This window comes from Maylandia zebra, linkage group LG18 (assembly GCF_041146795.1).
Source record: "Maylandia zebra isolate NMK-2024a linkage group LG18, Mzebra_GT3a, whole genome shotgun sequence".
Lineage (NCBI taxonomy): Eukaryota > Metazoa > Chordata > Actinopteri > Cichliformes > Cichlidae > Maylandia > Maylandia zebra.
The window spans coordinates 36,158,466-36,182,076 of NC_135184.1; the positions used below are offsets into that span (position 1 = coordinate 36,158,466).

At 44.2% G+C, this 23,611-nt stretch overlaps 1 protein-coding gene across 3 annotated transcripts in view; it reads left to right on the forward strand.

The window, feature by feature from the left end:
- LOC101472734 (phospholipid phosphatase-related protein type 5) overlaps window positions 1-20,491 on the forward strand; it is a 26,669-nt gene extending 6,178 nt beyond the window's left edge. For 2 of the 3 annotated variants that reach the window (XM_024800007.2, XM_076877091.1), the window contains 2 exons: window positions 1,691-1,816; window positions 18,886-20,491. In XM_024800007.2, the coding sequence (XP_024655775.2) occupies window positions 1,691-1,816; window positions 18,886-18,915 (156 nt within the window). In that variant the 3' untranslated portion in view covers window positions 18,916-20,491. The remainder of the gene's footprint in view (window positions 1-1,690; window positions 1,817-18,885) is intronic. The other variant, XM_004575219.5, reaches the window with a different exon arrangement.
- Window positions 20,492-23,611: the final 3,120 nt, after the last annotated feature.

Consider the following 23,611-nt stretch of genomic DNA (forward strand, 5'->3'; position numbering starts at 1 on the left):
AGGCATCATATCGGCTAAGATGAACAGGCACATGGGTCAATACATGAGCGGGACACAGAAAGGAATTGGCAAGAATACCAGAGGCGCAAAACACCAGCTACTGGTAGACAGAACAGTCAGCCGAGACTGCAAGACCAGACTGACCAACCTGTGCACTGCCTGGATTGATTACAAGAAGGCCTATGACTCAATGCCCCACAGCTGGATACTGGAATGCCTAGAATTGTACAAGATCAATGGGACCCTAAGAGCCTTCATCAGGAACTCAATGGGGATGTGGGGTACAACACTAGAGGCCAACTCCAAGCCCATAGCACAAGTCACCATCAAGTGCGGGATCTACCAAGGAGATGCTCTGTCCCCACTGCTGTTCTGCATAGGCCTGAACCCCCTCAGTGAGATCATTAACAAGACTGGCTACGGATACCGACTACAGAACGGAGCAGTTGTCAGCCACCTCCTGTACATGGATGACATCAAGCTGTATGCCAAGAGTGAACGAGACATCGATTCACTGATCCACACTACCAGGCTATACAGCAATGACATTGGAATGTCGTTCGGACTGGAGAAGTGTAGTCGGATGGTAACAAAGAGAGGGAAGGTAGTCAGAACTGAGGGGATTGAACTACCAGAAGGCAACATTGCAGACATAGAGGACAGTTACAAGTACTTGGGGATCCCACAGGCGAATGGGAACCATGAAGAGGCCGCTAGAAAAGCTGCAACCACCAAGTACCTGCAGAGGGTCAGGCAAGTCCTGAGGAGTCAGCTGAATGGTAAGAACAAGATCCGGGCCATCAACACGTACGCCCTGCCCGTGATCAGGTACCCTGCTGGGGTAATAGGCTGGCCAAAGGAGGAGATAGAAGCCACTGACATAAAGACAAGAAAGCTCCTTACCATGCATGGAGGGTTTCACCCCAAATCCAGCACCCTGATATATAGATATAGATATAGAGATATAGAGATATATAGATATAGATATATAGAGATATAGATATATAGAGATATAGATATATAGATAGATATATAGATATATATATATATATATAGATATATAGATATATAGATAGAGGAAAGAAACTGTTCCTGTGTTGGTTGGTCCCAGTCTGCAGGCTTCTATACCATCTGCCAGAGGGTAGCAGGTCAAAGAGTCTGTGTCCAGGGTGTGAGGGGTCTGTGATGATTATCCCTGCCTGTTTCCTGGTTCTTCAGAGGTACAGGTGCTGGATGGAGGGCAAGTTTTACTGAAATTTTAGTCATTTATTCAAAGTCAGAAAAAACGGTACAATTTAAAGCACACTTTCAAGCAGCTTTTCAAAATAATTCATCTTTCCAAGAGTAAGTTCAGCACCTTACTTCTGCACATCATTGTGTAACTTGGTCAAACATATTTAGACTCTTTCCTTAATAGAAAACCGATCTAATGGACTAAACTGCTGCAAGATACTCTCACACACACAAGCTGTGCTTGCATGGATGAACATGAATTAATTTTTTCCACTTCGTGAACAACAGTCTTAGTGGGGACAAAGATCTGGGTCACAGAAACAATGTAAACAAAAATAATAGAGCTCTATTTCCCTGCAGTAACAGGGAAGTACTTGCAATCCAAATGGTTGATCCGTGTGAAAGGAATAATTTTGAATGATCAAATGTATTCAACTTTTCTTCTGTCTCTTCCTAGGTTGTTTTTGTGGTTCAGTATTTCAAAAAGAGACCTGTGATTCCCCAGAGTCCCTCAGACTCAGGCACGGCTAATACCGATGAGGTTTCCCCTGAAGTCAATCACAATATGGAGACCAGTGATAAGGTAAGGTATAAAGGACTGCACTTTATACCATGCTGTTAGGGCTAGTGGTTGAAAACATGGATAGATAGCAACAGTGGCGTTACCTGTTACCTTCGATACTCCTATATTTGAATCTTAACATTGTATTTATTTATTTATTTATTTATTTTTGGGCATCATGTTGCTTTTTAGAGCCAGAAGCGGCCATATTTGGAAGGTGGAGTACAAAGCCATCAGCTAATGATAGCAAGCTTGGTTATCAAACTGCATTCATAAATTGACACTTAGTGTTATATGTGTTTTAAGTAATCCAAAGTGAAAACCTAAAAAAAACTGTAGAATTTGATTAACCAGAACAGAAGCACAAACGTCCATCCATCCATTCATCGATCCATCTTCTTCTGCTTATCCGGGGCTGGGTCACGGGGGCATAAGCAGAGAAGCCCACCCCTCCCTTTCCCCAGCCATCTCCTCCAGCTTTTCCGGTGGAACACCAAGGCGTTCCCAGGCCAGCCGAGAGATATAATCTCGCCAGCGTGTCCTTGACCTGCCCTTGGGCCCCCTCCCGCTGGAACATGCCAGGAACACCACACCTAGGCATCCCAGGGGGCATCCTTGTCAGATGCCCGATCCACCTCAACTGGCTCCTTTCAATGTGGAGGAGCAGCAGCTCTACTCTGAGCCCCTCCCGGATGGCTGAACTTCCCACACTATCTCTAAGGGACAGGGCAAGCCACCCATCAGAGGAAGCTCATTTCTGCCGCTTGTATCCGCGATCTCGTTCTTTCAGTCACTACTCACAGCTCGTGACCATAGGTGAGGGTAGGGACGTAGATCGACCGGTAAATTGAGATTGAAATTTTACACTCAGCTCTCTCTTCACCACAACGGACCGGTAAAGCGTCTGCATCACTGCAGCCGCAGCACCAATCCATCTGTTGATCTCCCGCTCCCTTCTCCTGTCACTCATGAACAAGACCCCGAGATACTTAAACTCCTCCACTTGGACCAGGAACTCGTCCCTGATCCAGCGTGGGCTTTTTTTGGGGTGGCTGTAGCTGAGGAAGTAGAGCAGGTCACCTACTGATCAGAAGGTTGGTGGTTCGATCCCTGGCTCCTCCAGTCTGCATGTCATGTATCCTTGGGCAAGATACTAACCCCAAGTTGCTCTCCGATGCATCCATTGGAGTATGAATGTGTGTGAATGTAGTTAGACAGCACTAAGTAGAGCGAAAGTGCTTGTGAGAATGGGTGTGACTGGGTGAATGTGACATGTTGTATAGAGCGCTTTGAGTACTCCGGGAGAGTAGAAAAGCGCTATGTAAGAATCAGTCCATTTACCATTCTGGCTGAGGACCATGGCCTCAGATTTGGAGGTGCTGATTCTCATTCCCACCGCTTCACACTCGGCTGCAAACCATTCCAGTGCAAGCTGGAGGCCATCACGCAATGAACCCAACAGAACCACATCATCTGTGAAAAGCAGCGATGAGATTCTGAGACTACCCAGGTAAAAGCCTTCCGCCACTTGGCTGCGCCTAGATATTCTGTCCATAAAAATTACGAACAGAATCTGTGACAAAAGGCAGCCCTGGCGGAGTCCATCACCCTTCAGGAACAAGTCCGACTTATTGCCGGCTACGCATACCAAGCTCTTGCAATGGTTGTATAAGGACTGAATGGCCCGTAGCAATGGGCCAAACACTCCATACTCCCGGAGCACCTCCCATAGGACACTCTGAGGGACACGGTCAAATGCCTTCTCCAAGTCCACAAAACACATGTAGACTGGTTGGGCAAACTCCCATGCACCCTCAAGTATCCTTGAGAGGATAAAGAGCTGGTCCAGTGTTCCGCGACCAGGACAAAAACTGCATTGTTCTTCCTGTATCTGAGGTTCGACTAACGGACGGACTCTCCTTTCCAGCACCCTGGCACAAACTTTCCCAGGGAGGCTGAGGTGTGTGCCCCCCTATAGTTGGAACACACCCTCCGGTCACCTTTCTTAAAGATGGGAACCACCACCCCGGTCTGCCAATCCAGAGGTACCACCCCTGATCTCCACGCAATACTGTAGAGGCGTGCCAACCACAACATCCCTACAACATCCAGAGCTTTCAGGAACTCAGGGCGGACCTCATCGACCCCAGGGGCTCTGCCACCAAGGAGTTGTTTAACTGCCTCAGTGACCTTGTGCCCAGGGATTGGAGGGTCATCCCCCTCATCCCCAGACTCTGCTTCCTCCACGGAAGATGTGCCAGTGGGATTAAGGACATCCTCAACTTATACCTTCCACCACCCGACAATTTTCTCCCTTCCGCAAATTGCTACCTTATCGTGGTGGAGGGGTTTGTGTTTGTGTGTCCCAAGGATCCCAGGGGTATGTTGTCTGGGGGCTTCTGCCCCCTGGTAGGGCCTCCTGGTAGGGTCTCCCATGGCAAAATGGTCTTGGCTGAGGGACCAGACAAAGAGTGATTCAGAAGATGCCTATGAGTAGAACACCAAGGGAACAGTTCACCCTGCCCGGGGAGGGTGCCCGAGGGAGAGCATCTGGTGGCCGGGCCTTAGTCCATGGGTGCCCGGCTGGGCACAGCCCAAATAAGGGACATGGGCCCATCCTCTTGCAGGCCCACCTCCCATAGAAGGCACCGTAGGGGTCAGGTGCATTGTGTGCTGGGCAGCAGCCCTTGCGAACCAATCCCCGGCTACCAAGACTAGCAGTCTGGACATGGGATGTCACCTCTCTGGTGGGGAAGGAGCCTGATTTAGTGCGTGAGGTTGAGAGGTACCGGTTAGATATAGTCGGGCTCACCTCAACGCACGGCTTGGGCTCTGGAACCAGTCACCTGGAGAGGCGCTGGACTCTGTCTCAGTCTGGAGTAGAGATGGACCGATCCGATATTACGTATTGGTATGGGTCCGATACTGACGTAAATTACTGGATCGGATATCGGAGAGAAATAAAAAAATGTAATCCAATCCATTAAATATCAAAAAAGCACCTCACAAAACTTGTGACACGGCATAACTCGGCTCATAACCGTAGAGCAGTATGCGTCACGTGATAGAGCGCCTGTGTGTATTTGTAGCCTCGCTACCAAACCAGCATTTCATCTCCGACAAAGTTATCCCAGAGAGAAGTAAAACACGTGTGTAAGTTCATCTCTGAATGTTTGTAAAGCATTCCAGCGTTAAGCTGATCTTTTTCTACGTAGCTGACGGCTGGTAACTGTGCAGGGGCGGATCTAGCAAAGTTTAGCCAGGGGGGCCGATAGGGCATGAACAAGGCAAGGCAAGTTTATTTGTATAGCGCAATTCAACAACAAGGTGATTCAAAGTGCTTTACAGAGACATTAGAAATAAAAACAAATAAAAAGCATGATTTAAAATTGATTAAAACAAGCAAACAAACAAACTAATTAACAAACAAACAAAACAGTATATAAAATCAAAACAGATAAAAGCAGAACAATAGATAAAATCAGTAGTTAAAATGTTAGTTTTGAAATTTAAGCTTAAAAGTGTGGATTTGGTGCTTTATTCAAATGCAGCTGAGAACAGGTGAGTCTTCAACCTGGATTTAAATAAACTGAGTGTTTCAGCTGATCTGAGGCTTTCTGGGAGTTTGTTCCAGATATAAGGAGCATAAAAGCTGAATGCAGCTTCTCCGTGTCTGGTTCTGACTCTGGGAACTGATAAAAGACCGGATCCAGATGACCTGAGGGATCTGGAAGGTTCATACTGGGTCAGGAGGTCACTGATGTATTTTGGTCCTAAACCATTCAGAGCTTTATAGACCAGTATCAGGACTTTAAAGACCTCAGAGCTGGACTGATGTGGTCCACTTTTTTGGTCTTAGTGAGGACTCGAGCAGCAGAGTTCTGAATGAGCTGTAGTTGTCTGACTGATTTTTTTAGGTAGACCTGTAAAGATGCTGTTACAGTAATCAAGCCTACTAAAGATGAATGCATGGACTAGTTTTTCCAGGTCCTGTTGAGACATCAGATCTTTTATCCTTGAAATATTCTTGAGGTGATAGTAAGCTGATTTTGTTATTGTCTTAATGTGTTTTTCTAAGTTTAGGTCTGCATCCATCACTACACCCAAATTTCTCGCCTGGTTTGTGGTTTTTAGATGTATAGATTGAAGTTCTCTGGTGACCTGTAATCGTTTTTCTTTGGCGCCAAAGACTATTACCTCAGTTTTGTTTTTGTTTAGCTGGAGAAAATTGTGGCACAACCAGTCATTAATTTCCTCAATGCATTTACCAAGAGCCTGTACAGGGCCTTGGTCTCCTGGTGACACTGTGATATATATTTGTGTGTCATCTGCATAGCTGTGGTAGTTTATTTTGTTGTTCTTTATAATCTGTGCCAGTGGAAGCATGTAGATGTTAAACAGAGGGGGTCCTAAGATGGAACCTTGGGGAGCTCCACATGTGATACTTGTCTGCTCAGATGTGAAGTTACCTATTGATACAAAGTATTTCCTGTTTTCTAAGTATGTTTTGAACCAGTTTAGTACAGTTCCTGAAAGACCTGTCCAGTTCTCCAGTCGTTTGAGTAATATGTTGTGGTCAACTGTATCAAATGCTGCACTGAGATCCAGTAAAACTAAGACTGACATTTTTCCACTGTCTGTATTCAGACATATGTCATTGAACACTTTGGTCAGAGCGGTTTCAGTGCTGTGGTTCTGTCTAAAGCCTGACTGGAAGGCATCATAGCAGTTATTCTGTTTTAAGAAGTAACTGAGCTGTTGAGAAACTGCTTTTTCAATGATCTTACTTAAAAATGGGAGATTTGAGATCGGCCTGTAGTTGTTCATTTGTGTCTTGTCAAGATTGTCCTTTTTCAGTATAGGTTTTATTACAGCAGTTTTTAGTGGTTCCGGAAACACACCTGACATTAAAGAAAAGTTGACGATCTGTAACAGGTCTGACTCCAAAGTCTTTGAGACCTTTTTGAACAAACTTGTTGGCAGGACATCTAAACAGCAGGAGGAGGAGTTCAGTTGACCTAAGATGTCCTCCAGGTCTTTGCTGTTAATAGGGTGAAACTGTTTCATGGTGTTTAAACAGTTTTTTGGTGGACACAGTACATAGTCTGGATCTGCTGTTGATGTACCAATTGCTTGTCTAATCTTTTGGATTTTTTCTGTGAAGAATTTAACAATAGCAACCCCTCCTCCTCTCCTGCTCACACTCTCGTATACAGGGGTAGAAGAGCTTCTCTGTCTCGTAGGAAGTGAAGGCCAGTCGGTTTCAGAGATTTCAGCTCGCTGTGCCCTGCCTGTGATACGTCCTCCCCCTTCCAGGAGACATGATTTATGTCTTGGTTTTGCACCAAGACAGTCCAAGGGGGGATTATCGCTTGAGGATTTATAATAGTGCACAAAGTCTACTTTCTTGGTCATGTTATCTGTGCTCCTTAGCTGTGTACTAGCTTGCTCATCGCCATTGTTTTGAATCAAAGGCAAGGTTGTTTCATTTCCACACAGTCCATTTACCTCCACGTTTACTTCTAAGCGATGAATTTTTGTCTCCAGTACTGCAATCTTCTGCAGGAGGCTGTGGTAGTCATCTGTGGAGAGGGAAGGCATCTTGTTGCTAGTTAGCCTAGCGGTTAGCACCTTTCTAGGCTATTGAGGCTGCTCGGTGCCCAGACGCTGTAATCAGCTGTGTTTAGGCCACAGACACACGGAGCGCTGAGGATAAGGTAACTATAAAGATAAGATAAGATAACCTTTATTAGTCCCACACGTGGGAAATTTGTTTTGTCACAGCAGGAAGTGGACAGTGCAAAAGTTATGACGCAAAAATTAGAATACAATAAGAATAAATACAGTACACAGCTGTACAGAATAGAATAAAATAATATACTATATACAGTAGAATAAAATAGAATAAAAATATACAATAAGATAAAAATAGAATACGAATGCTATATACAACTGAGTAAAAATACAACGATGCCAGAAAAGATTATTGCACTTAGTGTTATTGCACATGTGTGGATGTGTGTGTTTGTTCAGTTAAAGTCTTTGTTGTGGAGTCTGACAGCAGTGGGGAGGAAAGACCTGCGAAATCTCTCCGTCCCACACCGTGGGTGCCGCAGTCTCCCACTGAAGGAGCTGCTCAGTGCTGTCACAGTCTGCTGCATGGGGTGGGAGACGTTGTCCAACAGGGATGACAGCTTAGCCGCCATTCTCCTGTCACTCACCACCTCCACTGGGTCCAGAGGGCATCCTAGAACAGAGCTGGCCCTTCGGATCACCCTGTTCAGTCTCTTCCTGTCCCCAGCAGAGATGCTGCCGCCCCAGCAGACCACACCATAAAAGATAGCAAAAGCCACCACAGAGTCATAGAAGGTCTTCAGGAGTGGGCCCTCCACCCCAAACGACCTGAGTCTCCGCAGCAGGTACAACCTGCTCTGCCCTTTCCTGTAGAGGGCGTCTGAGTTATGAGTCCAGTCCAGTCTGTTGTTCAGATGAACACCAAGGTACCTGTAGCTGTCCACAGCCTCAATGTCCATACCTTGGATGTTCAGTGGTTGCAGTGGAGAATGCTTGTGCCTGCGGAAGTCTACCACCAGCTCCTTGGTTTTACTGGCGTTGATCTGGAGGTAGTTCAGCTGGCACCAGTCCACAAAGTCTTGGGTCAGACCTCTGTACTCCTTGTCGTCCCCATCAGTGATGAGGCCGACTATTGCAGAGTCATCAGAGAACTTCTGCAGGAAGCACTGGGTGGAGTTGTGGGAGAAGTCTGCAGTGTAGATGGTGAAGAGGAACGGAGCCAGAACCGTTCCCTGTGGGGCCCCCGTACTGCAGACGACCCTGTCCGACACACAGCCCTGAGTCCTCACATACTGTGGTCGGTCGGTGAGGTAGTCCAAAATCCAGGTAGTGAGGTGATGGTCCACTCCAGAGTTCTCCAGCTTGTCCTTCAGAACCGAGGGAAGAATAGTGTTGAAGGCACTGGAGAAATCAAAGAACATGATTCTCACAGTGCTTCCAGCGGTCTCCAGGTGAGCGAGGGAACGATGTAGGAGGTGAATGACGGCATCATCCGCTCCAATGCCAGGCTGGTAGGCAAACTGAAGTGGGTCCAGTGATGAGCTTATTAGGCGCCGAAGCTGAGCCAGGACCAACCGCTCCAGGGTCTTCATCAGGTGGGATGTCAGAGCCACCGGCCTGTAGCTGTTGAGGTCCTTGGGGCGTGAAGTCTTTGGCACTGGCACTGGTAAACACAGGAGGTTTTCCAGAGCTGTGGGACTCTTCCCAACCTCAGGGAAGAGTCCCACAGCTCTGGAAAAATGTTGCTGTTTCTGTTAAGAACACTTTGGTCCTAATGATCTATAAGTGTCCAGAAGCTATCGCAGGTAAGCTCATACGGAAAAAAGGGAAAAAAGTCAGCATAAAAATCAATAAAAATCAATACAAGAAGCAAAGCATTTAAAGAGCAAAGAGACGAAGCGTCCACACTCACAAAGGGGGAAACACAAACAGGGAAAAGGGGGCACAAAGACATACTTTTCTTTCTTATTCTCATTTAAAATGTCTAGCTTTTAATAAATAATTGTCTGAATCTTACACCCAAAGTTTTAATCTGATGTAAAGTATATAGAAGTCCATTACTGTATATAGTAACTGTTAAGTCTAATATACCCCAGTAAGCTATACTACTTTTTCCTTTGGGAAGGTACCATCTGTGCAGTCTGCAGTTCTGTAGAAGAAAGATGTTGAATCTATTTAATTATTCTTGAAAAATAATTAATTTTGGTGCATTTTTTTTCACACTGCATCAAATTAAAGTTGATTACGTCGATTAAGCATCATGAGGTGGAGGGTGGGTGGTGGTTCCCTATTTTATTTATTTTATTTTTTTGCTGGGAGTTTGCAACCCTATTAGTTAGCAGAAATATTAAGCAACCTAAGTACTCTTTAAAATACCAGAATAGGAAGAATGGAGCAGGTTTAAGTTTATTAGATTGATCAGTATTGCTGAACTGTGAAATATTTTGGGTGCAGTGTATTTTTTTTTACATACAGGTCTAACAGAATAGCTTTAATGTTGTTGTTTATTTAAACTTGAGTATGAACTTATACAAAATGCAGCAAGATATTAAAAAAACAGTTTTATTGATTAGAAAACACACTATATCGGATTCATATTCGTATCGGTATCGGACATAAAAAAGTGGTATCGTGCCATCTCTAGTCTGGAGTTGCCCCTGGTGAGAGGCGGCGGGCTAGGGTGGGTATCCCCTCGGCTTGCTCCCTGTGTGTCTGGGTTTCTCCCAGTGAACGAGAGGGTTTGGTCCCTGTGCCTTTGGGTCGGGGAACGGGTCCTGACTGTCATCCGAGTGACGGTTCAGAGTACCCAGCCTTCTTGGAGTCCCTGGGCGGGGTGCTGGAGAGTGCCCCGCCTGGGGACTCCAATGCTCATGTGGGCCACGACAGTGAGACCTGGAGGGGTATGATTCGGGGGAACGGCCTCCTGGATCTGAACCCGAGTGGTGTTATGTTGTTGGACTTCTGTGCAAACCACAGTTTGGCCATAACTAACTCTATGTTCGAACATAAGAGTGTCCATAAGTGCATGTAGCATCAGGACACCCTAGGCCACAGGTTGATGATCGATTTTATAATCATATCACCAAACCTGTGGCCATATGTTCTGGACAACCGGGTAAAGAGAGGGGCTGAGCTGTCAACTGATCACCATCTGGTGGTGAGTTGAATCAGGTGACGGGGGAGGACACTGGAAAGACCTGGTACACCTAAATGTATAGTGAGGGTGCACTTGGATTGCCTGGCAGAGGCCCCAGTCCGTGAGATCTTCAACTCACACCTCCGGCAGAGAGTCAACAGCATTCTGAGGGAGACTGGGGGAGACCACCCAGGAGGATATATTACTTATGACATAATACTATTAAAAAGACTAAAAAAGGCACTAACGTCACAAACAAGATGGAGAGGTCCAGTTCAGTGACTTGAATACGTGGAAGTAGAGTCAGTAAGGACCAAACATTTTGCACCAGACTACAGATGCTGAAGTTAACATCAGTGTCTGTCAAGTTACTTGAAAAAAGTAATCAGTAACTAATTACTGATTACTTCCCAAAAAAGTAATCCCGTTACTTTACTGATTACTTATTTTCAAAAGTCTTTAGTTACTTAGTTACTTTTTAAAACATGATTTATCCCCTGAATAGGTACTAAAGCAATAGATCTTTTAGCCCAATTCTACTTTTTCTACATAATCCATCATACAAAATGTAATCAAATGGAAAAAGTCTCTTTTTAAAACTTGTTTTATTAGTTTTAATCTTTTAACTTTATGCATCAAGCAAACATTAAATTATATGCAACATTCTCTGACTGGAAGAAATTTGTTTAGCATTTAAACCTATTTTCTGCACATTCCAGCACATAAAATAAAATTGTTTTTTTGTGTTTACACTCAGTCTTTCAAATAGATGCACGTAAAACACAGCAGAAAATAAATAAAATCAAAGACTAGCGGTCCTGTTGCTCTATTTTCACCTGTAAAGCAGGAGTGGGCAGGCGGATATTTGCCCTGGTGCAGGTGAGCCGCAGCGGTCAGTGGAAGGATACGGCAGTTTCTCTGTGAATTTCACATTCCCGTGGCAGCGCACTGTCGGTGCTTGCTCGGACGTTTAGGGGTTTGTTTCGCTGTAAAAGGAAATTTTCTTCCCACACAGTGAACAGCGGACGCTAATGATTTTGTCACTTTTTACAGAATCAAACTCAAAGTAAGGTCAGTACTTCCATGCTTTAAACGCTGCACGCTCACACTCTCTGCCACACTTGTTATATTATCCATTGTTGATCTGCACACAGCTGTTGCCACGAACATCACACTCGCTTACGTCACTGTCACGAGACACTCTTGCAAAAAAATCACGGTTTTAGTAACGCAGTAACGCAGCATACTAACTGGAAAGTAACAGTAATCTAATTACCTTTTTTGCAATAGTAATCCCTTACTTTACTGGTTGCTCGAAACGCGTTACTGCCCATCTCTGTTTTTTTTTTTTTTTTTGTTTTGTTTTTTTGCCTGTCCCATTTGGTTCTTTAGCCGTCAGAATTGTTGTCTGAAGACCAACAAGGATACCCAATGGATTTATTTTGCCAAATGGATCATCATGGCCTTGCCGTATTGGTCCATTTGATCGACCTTTGTTTTTATTATTTATTATATTTTATTTTCAGATGTTACAGACGGGACAGACATGAGTGAGGGATAGGAAAGGGAGAGAGAAAGAGGAAGGAAAAGAAAAACAGAAGGGGAGAGGGACAGTGAGAAAGGGGGGGAGAAAAAAAATCTCCTGGATCACCTGTTGAGAGAAGAAGAATAGAAAACAAGCAAAAAAAAAAAAAACCAAAGCAACATACTAAACACAACACCATCGCATTAATCTAGCTAAGTGTAAACAGCAGTAAATACTAAATATTCAATGTTGTTGTGCAGCACGCAGGACAGACAGCGCACAATGTGCTTTGAAGTAGAAGCCAAGAAAGGTGTAATTTAAGTCTACGAACAGTGAACACCCGTGTGCATACCTGTGTGGATCAGCGTGCTTGTGTTCAAATGGTTTCCACATGTAATGGTCTGCAAGAGGATGTAGAGAGCCATAGCCCCGCCCCCCAGGGCATGAAGCAGGCATGGAGGAGATCCAGGCCCCAGACATCCAGAGGCCTCAGAGTGCGAGAGCCCAAGGAGGACCACCGGAGGGGCATCCATGCCACCCTCATGGGAAGGGCTGAGGATCCCCAGACGAGGCGTCACCCAGTAGCCACCGAGCAGAAGCTAGAGGGGGCTGCACCGGCGTGCCCGCCGGCTCTGCCGGCAGCCAGCTGTGCCAGAGTGAACCGAGCCGCAGGCCCAGAGGCCAGAGGCCCGAGGGCCCCCCGCACCCCGGAGGAGGCCTGACCGAGCAACAGGCGCCAGGCCCCGCCAGGTAGCCACTGGGAGTGACGCCGTTAACGTGCCCACCCTCAAGGCCCTATATATATGTGTGTGTGTTATGAGAGTGTGAGTAATGTGGATGTCTAAGTTGTGAGATAAAATTGAGGCACAGGTGGCCAGAAGGGGACAGGGGGGGGGGGAAATGTCTCCCCTGCACCCTTGTGACACACCCGCACCCCAAGGCCCTACCTGTGTGGGTGAGTGTGGTGGAGCGGGAAGAGGGAGGTAGTCGGGGATGGGGAGGAAAAGGAGGGAGGGGAGGATGCCCCTCCCTAGGGCCAGCTCCCCCGCTGACCCCAGTAGGCACCCCCGTCCTCTGGTACCCACCAAGGCAAGGGAGCCCAGGTCCATCCAGACCGGGGCCTACGGTAGCACTGCCAAGCCCCACAGGACCCGGGGCAGCCCACCCTACCCCACCGCAGAGGAAACTGTACCCACCCCAACATTCAATCGTCTCCCAGACTACACAAGACAACAGACACCCAGGTTAAGTTTATTCTCCACCTCTCCTATGTCTCTCCCCCACCTGCAGAGTGGACTCCTGCAAGGATGGAACAACCTCCCCGCCAGTTGAAGAGCCCCCCCAGTTAGGCCGATGCACAAGAGGCCCCCTGCGCCAGGGCTGAGCCCTTGTGCACCCACCCGCCCACAACCTCGGTGACACACCGACGAGGACCGAAGCCCCCAAGGCCCAGCCAGAGCCCTAGCACGGAGGCGAGGCACCCCCGAACCCCAAACCCCCACGCCTGCCCCGGATCCACTCAGGGGCAGCCAGGCCACCAGGCCAGTAACCTACATCCACCAGTACAGACCATCCTCCAGCCCCGCTGCACGCAGCCACGAGGAGAACAACCTCTGAGAGCGACCAGAGCCACTAACCAGGTTATGAACGCAACCCCCGGGGTAAGCCCTCCAGGGATAACATCTCTAGGGGTCCTCCAGCCGCCCTAAGCCCGTCCCAACTCCATATCAACCACAGTAGCTAAGGCGGGACCAAACCACGACCCCCTACCCCCACTAAGTGATGGAGCCGATCAAAGGAGCCCAGAGGGATTGATCTAATGTGGTGGCAGAGGCTATATCGAGACTAATGTGATCTATTAGAAGGTTTCTATATTGGCTAGAATTAAGATTATTTTTATTTTTCCAGTTCATGAGGACTGTTTTCTTGGCGATGCATAGGGCAGTAAAAACCATGTGGACTGTATTAGTTTCTGTAGTGACCTCATCCAATTTTCCCAACAAGCATACTAAAGGGGAGGTTGGAATTTTACATTTCAGACACTTTGATAAGTCTTCACATATCTCGCGCCAAAACTTCTGCACTGGTGGACAGAACCAAAGAGCGTGGATGTAATTGTCTGGTGTATTGTCTTGACAGTGTGAGCAGTTGTTGGAAGATGTAAAGCCCATCTTGAACATCCGATGACCTGTATAGTGCACTCTATGTAGTATTTTGTACTGTATTAATTGCAGACTGGGATTTTTAATCAATTTAAAGGTTTTTAAGCATACCTGAGACCAGAAGTTTAGGTTTAAGCTGACTGATAAATCTGCTGCCCATCTCTGGTTAACATACAACTCTATGGTGGCTTCATTGCTTTTAGAGCGAGCGATAAAAACACCATGGAAAGAAATTGAGACTTACCCGGAATCATTAGGGCAAGATTTACTGTCAGACTTGTTAAGGGTACAGATAAAGGCAGGTAGGAAGGTACTTAACATAAACAAATGTGAATATTCAAACAAATGTTGGCTTGTGTCATGCACTACAAAACCTGCGCTAGGAGCACAGAGATAAAAGAATAAAGTTACGTTGAAACCAAGCACACCATTGTTTTTCTTGTGACATTACCAGTAAGTTTGATGTGTCACATGGCCCTCTTCCTATTGAAAAAACAAAAGTTGTATCCAAGATGGCCGACTTCTAAATGGCCACCATGGTCACCACCCATCTTGAGGAGTTTGCCCCCTCACATATACTAATGTGCCACAAACAGGACTTTAATAATATCACCAACCATTCCCATGTTATTACGGTGTATTCATATAAATGGCCCACCCTGTAGTGAAGCCACCAGAACATCCTGTGGAGAAAGGAGATTCTGTCCTGGGTGAAGTTAAATTTGCTGTGTGTGCACAGTGGATTACCTGGAATCTTGCTGCTGTAGGAACATAAAGTCTTTTGAGTGGTCCTCCCCCATTATCACAGTCAGTCTGCTGGTCTGTCCAGTCCCAAAATGCCTCAGGTCACTATGCCAACAATACAGCTGGGGGGCCGGATGGACTCCAGGAGGGAGCATCCAGCGTCATGTTTCATATTTTCTATATTTTAGTCAATATTTAATCAATGCAGGCAAACCCTTTGTACATATTTATACTAAATCACTTTTTCCTGCGTCTGTCGACATGGTGTCTGGCCAAACCAGTCAAGGCTCAGGCTAGCTGTCCCACTCCCATCTCCCCATACCCACACTTCAGACAATGAACAAAGTCCACTGATATCAAAAGAATGGGGTGAGTTCTTTTATGTCAAAAAGGCCCCATGGTTAAATTAATTTTTATTCTGCACTATTTATTTGGTAATAATACATTATCATTATGTTGGATTATTATATTGGAGAAGTGTGCTTTGCTCTGCAAATATTTTGGAGTGTGCGAGAGCTTTAAGTGAAACTGATTTGAGATCCACAATATCTCATGACAGAGATATATATCAGTCGGCTACACTTTGCCTGAAAATTGACAGCCAAAGGATTATTTAATTTATCTTTACTAATGCTTACTTAAAATACTAAAATATTATTATGTTGTCAATGCAAACAGAGTATTATAAATAAAAATCTGTAACCTTAAAAAAATTTTTTTACATTCCACAATTCCATTCAAAACGTTAATGGATATATTGTGTTTGATGTGAAGATACCAATCAATATTAAAAACTAAATAACATTGATCCATGTCTGCACAGTGTTATATTTTTAGGATTGGCATGCGTTGGGGCCCAAAGTCATTGGGGTTTTTTTTATTTTGCTTTTGCTTTTGCCACGGGTCCCATATCCCTGGTGGCACCCTGCTCCTACCCCAGAGTCCATGGCATTAACTTCCACAATGAATTGTTTGGATTTGTCAGACTGGATGAGAACTGGCACAGATGCAAACAGTCACTTCACACAGTCAAACACTTGCTGTGCTTTGGAGTGGAATGGGACCTTGAGGGAAGTGAGACTCTCACTAATGTTCTTGACCAACGATACAAGTTTGCAAACCCCAAGAAGATTTTCAGCTGTTTGCATGTGGTTGGCTCCGGCCAATCCACCACCTCCTGAGCCTTTAGAGTCTGCCTTTACGTGCCTCCTCTCAATGATAGAGCCTGTGTCTGACTTGATGAACTGAAGTAAATTGTAAGATTCAGTTGACTCCAGATAGTATTAGTGTAGCATTAGCTTACCTGCTTGTCGCTCCGCCCCCCAAGCCTAATTCTGTTTTCCTCAGTGGTTTTGCTAACTTACTTACCCACCTTTCATCTGTCTCCCCACATGTTAGTTTGATGGGAGATTTCAACATTCATATGGTAAATGGCCTGTATTTATATAGCGCTTTACTAGTCCCTAAGGACCCCAAAGCGCTTTACATATCCAGTCATCCACCCATTCACACACTGGTGATGGCAGCTACATTGTAGCCACAGCCACCCTGGGGCCAGAGGCGAGGCTGCCGGACACTGGCGCCACCGGGCCCTCTGACTACCACCAGTAGGCAACGGGTGAAGTGTCTCGCCCAAGGACACAACGACCGAGACTGTCCAAGCCGGGGCTCGAACCGGCAACCTTCCGATTACAAGGTGAACTCCCAACTCTTGAGCCACGATCGCCCCATATAAATAATAATAACCTTCTGCTCACCAGAGACTTTTCCTCCTGTCTTGAGGACTTCGAATTCAGTTTATTGACTTTCCCACTCACTCCAAAGGAGACACCTTGGACTTGATCTGCTGTTCTGGTCTTACTCCCTCTAATCTTTCTGCTTCCCATAACTGACCACTTCCTCCTTTCATTTAACCTCCCTCTCTGCTGCTCTTTAACCAAGCCAACCTATCTCATCTCACTCCACAACATCAAGAACATTGATATGCACATTCTCACTGCCAGTTTGGATAATATTCAGATTCCAGACTTCTATTCTACTCCTGATGATTTGGTGTTATATTTTAATAATTGTTTAGTCATTGTCCTTGATTCTCTGGCTCCTGTAAAAACTCACTCTGTTTCCTTCGCTTCTTCTGCTCCCTGGTTTACCTTTGACCTCCGAGCTCTGAAGGCCAAAGCTGTGCAGCTAGAGCATAGATATAAGAAATCTGGTTTAACTGTTGATGAAGAAATCTATACATGCCATGTACTCCAGTATAAAGACTCCATCAACCAGGCCAAACAAAGCTTCTACTCTGGTATTATCAGTTCTTATGAGGGTAACAACAGGATTCTGTTTTCACTTCTTGACAAACTTCTTAAACCCTCTGATGCTTTACCCCCACACTTCTATTCTTCTGAAACCTGTAACTCCTCGATTCTGTTTTTCCCCTCTCCAGAACCTTTTCTCTATTTTGAGCCGTTTTCCACTTTTCATCTTCATCATATATCTGAGTTTATATGTAAATCAAAGCCATCATGTTATCTTGACCCTATACCTACAGGGCTTGTGATATCCTGCCTCTCTTCCTTACTCCCACTCATCTCTGCTATCATTCACTCATTACTCACCACCGGTATCGTTCCCTCCTTATTCAAGATAGCTTCAGTCACTCCTATACTGAAAAAACCTTCCTTGGATCCTAACAACTTTAACAACCTCCGTCCAATTTCTAATCTACCCTTCATCTCTAAAATACTTGAAAGAATAGTCGGAGCTCAACTTCATTCACACCTGGTTAATAATAACATCTACGAGAGGTTTCAAACTGGCTTTCGCTCATGTCACAGTACAGAAACTGCTTTTCTTAAAGTTACTCATTCCACTCTATTCCCAGTCACCTCTGGTGTACCCCATAGTTCAGTCTTAGGCCATCTTCTCTTCATAACATACATCCTCCCTCTTGGTACCATTTTCCATAAATTTGATCTTCACTCTCACTGTTTTGCTGATGACACTCAGTTATATCTCTCCTGCAGGCCTGATTCCTCCCTCCCACCTTCTTCTCTTACAGAATGCTTATCCCAATTAAAATCCTGGTTCAGCTTAAGCTCAATGAGGATAAAACTGAAATCCTCCTTACTGGCACTAAATCCAACCTACTGAAGGCGAACCATTTCACTCTCACTATCAATAACTCCACAGTTTTCCCTTCACCTCAGGTTAAGAGCCTTGGTGTCATCCCAGACAGTTCACTATCCTTTAAATCTCACATCAGTGATATCCTATTTCCATCTATGCAGCATTAACCTATTTCGTCCTTCTCTTTCCACCCAGTCTGCATCCATTCTTGTTCATAGTCTCATTATCTCCCGCCTTGACTACTGTAACATCTCTTACGTAGTTTCCCCCCAAAATTCATCCAAGCTTCAACTGGTTCAAAACTCCGTTGCCCGCATTATTACCAGAACCCCTCCTACCAGCACATCACCCCTGTTCTCCAGGAACTTCACTGGCTCCCTGTGAAGTTCCAAATAGTGTACAAGCTTCTTCTGCTCACCTTCAAGGCCCCTCATAACCTTGCTGTTAAGTACTACCTCTTCTGCCCGCTCACTTCGATCTTCTTCTTCTATCCCCAAGTTTAAATCTGTTCAAGTCTGCATATATTCACTGTGAACTTATTGTCCATTTGATCTTGTTTTGTACTGTTCTTTGTTTTGTCATTGTCCTACTATGTGTTTTATTTTATTGTTAAGTGTCTTTGGGTGTCTTGAAAGGTGCTTTTAAATAAAATGTATTATTACTATTATTAGTAATATTAGTATAGGCAGGCCACAAAGTCAAGATCAGCTGCTATCCAATTGCTCACAATTGTTGACTTTACAACCCACCTGTGTATCAAAACACAATCTTCTTGTGGCTATAGTAGCCCTGACTGAATTGTTGCTTTTCTTTACTGTTTCTGTAGAGCCCAGGGTCCATCACAGAAGTCACATGACTATGAAGGACCACCCCCTCACCCAACCACATCAAGGGGGAGATTGACGTCACCAATTCTGTGTAGTTCATGGACCTTTGTTTTTCACATCAGTCTCATTTGCGTCTCATTACATCAGCAACATTTTCTGTCATTTAAGAATTAATCTATCATTGCCACTTTTATTTTGCACTGTAGTGTTGTTCTCCCAGGGTCAAATGTGGCACGCACAGTTTAAAAAAATGTTTACTGTAAATGTACTGTCAACTTAAGAAATGTCACTGTGGATATTGTAGCAGCCATTTTAATTAATATATGATTTGTTTTCTTTATGGGTAAAAGTATTTGATATGTGTATTCAATGTAAATTTGATGTGAATAATTGTAACACGTGTTAATGTCATATATAAGTCAGTAAGATTGCATGATATCTGATATATGAGGTTATAAAGAGGGATAAAGGGATAAATAATAACTAGTTTAAGACAAGATCATTGGTTGTCATGGTTTCCACGATATTGTCTGTGTTATGTAGGAGTCTTTGGAAATCTGAATTCAGTTCATTTCAGTTTTCCATTTTATTTATATAGCACCAAATCACAACAGTTGCCACAATAATAGAGAGAAATCCCAACAATCAAATGACCCCCTTGACCAAGCACTTGGCATCAGTGGGAATGAAAAACTCCCTTTTAACAGGAAGAAACTTCCAGCAGAACCAGGCTCAGGGAGGGGCGGGGCCATCTGCTGCGACCGGTTGGGGTGAGAGAAGGAAGACAGGATAAAGACATGCTGTGGAAGAGAGATAGAGGTTAATAATAACTAGGGATGGGTACCGGTATCTGGTGCCATTATGGTACCAGTTCTGACATAAACGGTAGTAACCAGACCGAAAAGCAGCGCACATTTTGGTGCTTTATTTCGGTGCTTTTTTTTCCTGAGATGTCATACACTTTGGATTCTAGCCAATCATTTTACGTTTCCGAGGATAGTAGGCGGGCCCAGGTACGTACGTTCTTTTAGAGCAGAGCTACAGATTAAAAATGCCCAAGGTGAACCAATCAAAGTCTGGCTGTACTTCACAGCAAAAGATGCAAACTCAGCAGCAACAAGTGCTTTAAGCTGATACTGTGATACTGTCAAAGGAGGTAACACCTCGAATCTGATGAAACACCTGGCGATGTATAGGGTTCTTTTAAAAGCCGAGAAATGCACCGTATTTGATAGCTTGCTGCGAGACCTCACACCAAGCACATCTACTGTGGGTGTACAAAACAAAATATATAAGAAATGTATATGTTTGATTTAATTATATATCCATGTTGTAATACTGCAAATGTAATATTACTTGTAAATGTTATTTGTGCCAAAACTATATAATAAAGAGAATAAATATGCATGTTGCTTTCACATGTTTCAGTTACCGGTGATGATAATGTACACAGATGGTAAATGGACTGATTCTTATGTAGCGCTTTTCTAACCCAAAGCGTTCTATACAACACGCCGCATTCACCCAATCAAACCCATTCTCACAAGCACTTTCTCTGTACTAACTACATTCACACTCCGATGGATGCGTTGGAGAGCAACTTGGGGTTAGTATCTTACCCAAGGATACTTGACATGCAGACTGGAGGAGCCAGGGATCGAACCACCAACCTTCTGATCAGTAGGTGACCTGCTGTACCTCCTGAGCTACAGCTGTCAGTAATCCGACTACTTTTCCTTTATCTAAGTTTGAGCCGATCTACTCAGTGAAACAAAGATAACAGGCAAGCAGATTTATGTGTATCCACCCAATTTATCATCTTCTAAAGGTATTTTCTGATATCTGTTGATTGCTTAGATGATACATGACTCCCATCTGCTGCACACTGAAGTAACTACAGAGGACCTGTAGAGCCTTTAGTAACTCGAAAACAAGCCTTTGACGTGTGATTTTCTTCTCACAGTAACGCCTCAGCAGCTTCTGTGTCTGTATGTATCCCCTTTAGTTCATATTACCAGAGGGTGGTGATCAGACGTCCTTCTGAGTTGGTTCAGGATTTTTGCCTGATCCTGAGACCTGATCAGTTCGAGTTTAGAAAAATGTCCGTCCTGGAGTGACTTTTGTAAAGTCCTGTTTTTACCCAGTGGCTGTAAGCAGCAAAAGCTATTATGGTGACATGTTCTTAGATTCTGCATGAGGGAAAATGATACCTTGTATGTGAGTCTGACACCTGCCTCAAAAAGTTTACAAATGTCAGATGCAGATATCGATGCTGAAACCCAGAGATGATCACCAGACAGAACAGCAGCTTAGATAACAGCAGTAGTTTTACAAATAACTGGGATGGGCCATTAAAAAAAACAAAACTTTAGCATCCTTCCATGTTTGTTGCACTTAGACAACAGGGAGGGTGTATGTGGCAGGGTGTGGCCCGCGGTGCCGCTGCAGGGTAGGCAAACGCACCTGCAGGGCATCTGCAATCACACCTCGCCGGGTTAAAACACTGAACGGGGTCCTATCATATCGTTGATATGTTGAGCTGGCAGTGGGAGAGCTGCAGCTGTGTCTTTGTAACAGCAACCGTGTGTAAATAAAAGTATGCTGAAAAGCAGTAAACTGTCATCAGGTCTGCTGTAGTTGTTTACAGTATATACAAAAATATTTGTACACGATTGCAAAATGTCAAACCTGTAACCTGCACTGCTGTCATGTGTGTTTGAAAACTGAAAAATTATTCGAGCTTAAGTATCAGAATTTCAGGAGCAGGACCACGCCTCCAAACACACTCCTCCCGGTTCTCATCTATATATGTTCCCCCAGTTCTGCAAGCTGTTCCTTCTTGTTCCTCCCTCCCCTTTTCAATTCTTTAACTGCTTCACTTCTATTTAGTACATGGGGATCTGCCAGGCCCGGGAGCCGTCGCCAGTCCTCAAAGCCTTCCCCAAACCGCAGCTCAATTCATGTCCAAGCTTCACCTTTACCTACTAAAACGCTGTCAAACCTAAAATGAGGACGTGGGCCCAGCGAGTGAATGGCAATTATATTTCATTTATTTATTTATTTCACACATGGTTCAACAATGTTTCATATTCCTACGCACAGATCCTCCTTCCCATTAATATGACACCGCACCCATGAGTGAAAAAGAGCAGGAAGAAGAATAAATTCTTGTTAGCACCTGGCCCCTATCTGCAATCTAATTATTCTTACAAGAGGGCGCCAACAACCCAAAAAACCCTCTAACATGTATCTTTATGGCACAATGCAAACCTAACACATCAGTATAATCACAATATACAGCACTACTACATGGCAATGAAAAATTTCCTTCCACATTTAGCCCTAATTACTTTCATGTTCTTCATATTGATTTATCCTTTTAAGTATGTAACACTTTTAAAACGGTGCATGTTTGTACAACTCTTGAGATTATCTTGAATTCCAGATTCTTAGACCTTTGACTGTTGGACACATTGGCCTTTGTGTGGTCCTTGCAAACTGATGCTTAAAGTCAAACTTCCTTCTACTGTCCCCACTTCCTGAACACAATACAAACAAACTTTGTAACTTAAGACGTAATGTGTTATTTCTTGCCTTGCACATGAATAATAATGTCTGTAATTTCACTAAGTCTTCAAATTTCAACAATTTTGATTTTATAAACAGATTATTTGTTTGTTCTCTATATTTAACATTATGAACCATTCGTACCACTTTCTTCTGTAACAAGTATAGAGGATTTATTTTAGTCGCATATGTATTCCCCCACACCTCAGCACAATAACTGAGATAGGGGAAAATTAGTGAGAAATATAAAATACGCATTGCCTTATAATCTAGTATATCTCTGACATTACCCAGAATATAAATATTTTTAACCATCTTTTTTCTAACATGTTCAATATGAGATTTCCATTTTAATTATCATCCAATACTACCCCCAAAAAACGGAGTTCAGTAACTCTCTCAGTCAAAACTCCATCAATGGACAGAGTTCATCCTCTTTTACCCGATTTCCAGAAATCGGGTAGAATTTCTGGCAAAAACTATAAATTTCGTTTTTGTCAGGTTCAAAGATAATTTGTTTACATTGTGGAGGGGTTGGTGGTGCAGGGTGGAGCAGCAGGGTCAGGGTGTGGTGTCAGGGGAAGCCAGCAAGCGTCATCTAATCGTGCCTTTCAGTAGAGGCCGGGGAGGAAAGAGGAGTTCTGACCAAAGCTGGCAGCAGAGAGCAGAGCGCTGCAAAATGCAAAAGTGAGAAAGTGAAATGACACAGAAGGAAAGTCCTGATAAGCATCTGGGTCATGCTGCATCCTTCGTATCTACAGACGTATATATTATGATTTCAAACTGCCTCTCAGGATGACTATGCCCCCATTTTCCCTTCTATGGTCACACTATCATAATATGTTGGATAGCATTTGTAGAGTGTATTATCATTATTGTAGGATCTTTAAGATATAAATCACCTGTTATCGTGCTATATAAATACATTTAAACTGACCTGAGTGGGCTTAAGCTCAACATCAGCAAAATAAAGGAATTGAGCAGATCGAGGACAAATAGTATTCAAATGAATCATCATGCATGTCTCCCATCGTATACACAGACTTCTTATTGGACAGTCAAGCTGGACACAAACAAGGTGTTGCTTTCAAAACCTTTTTTTCAAAAATTTACTGTGAAACTGTGATACTGTGAAAAATTTAAATTTTAAATTTGAGC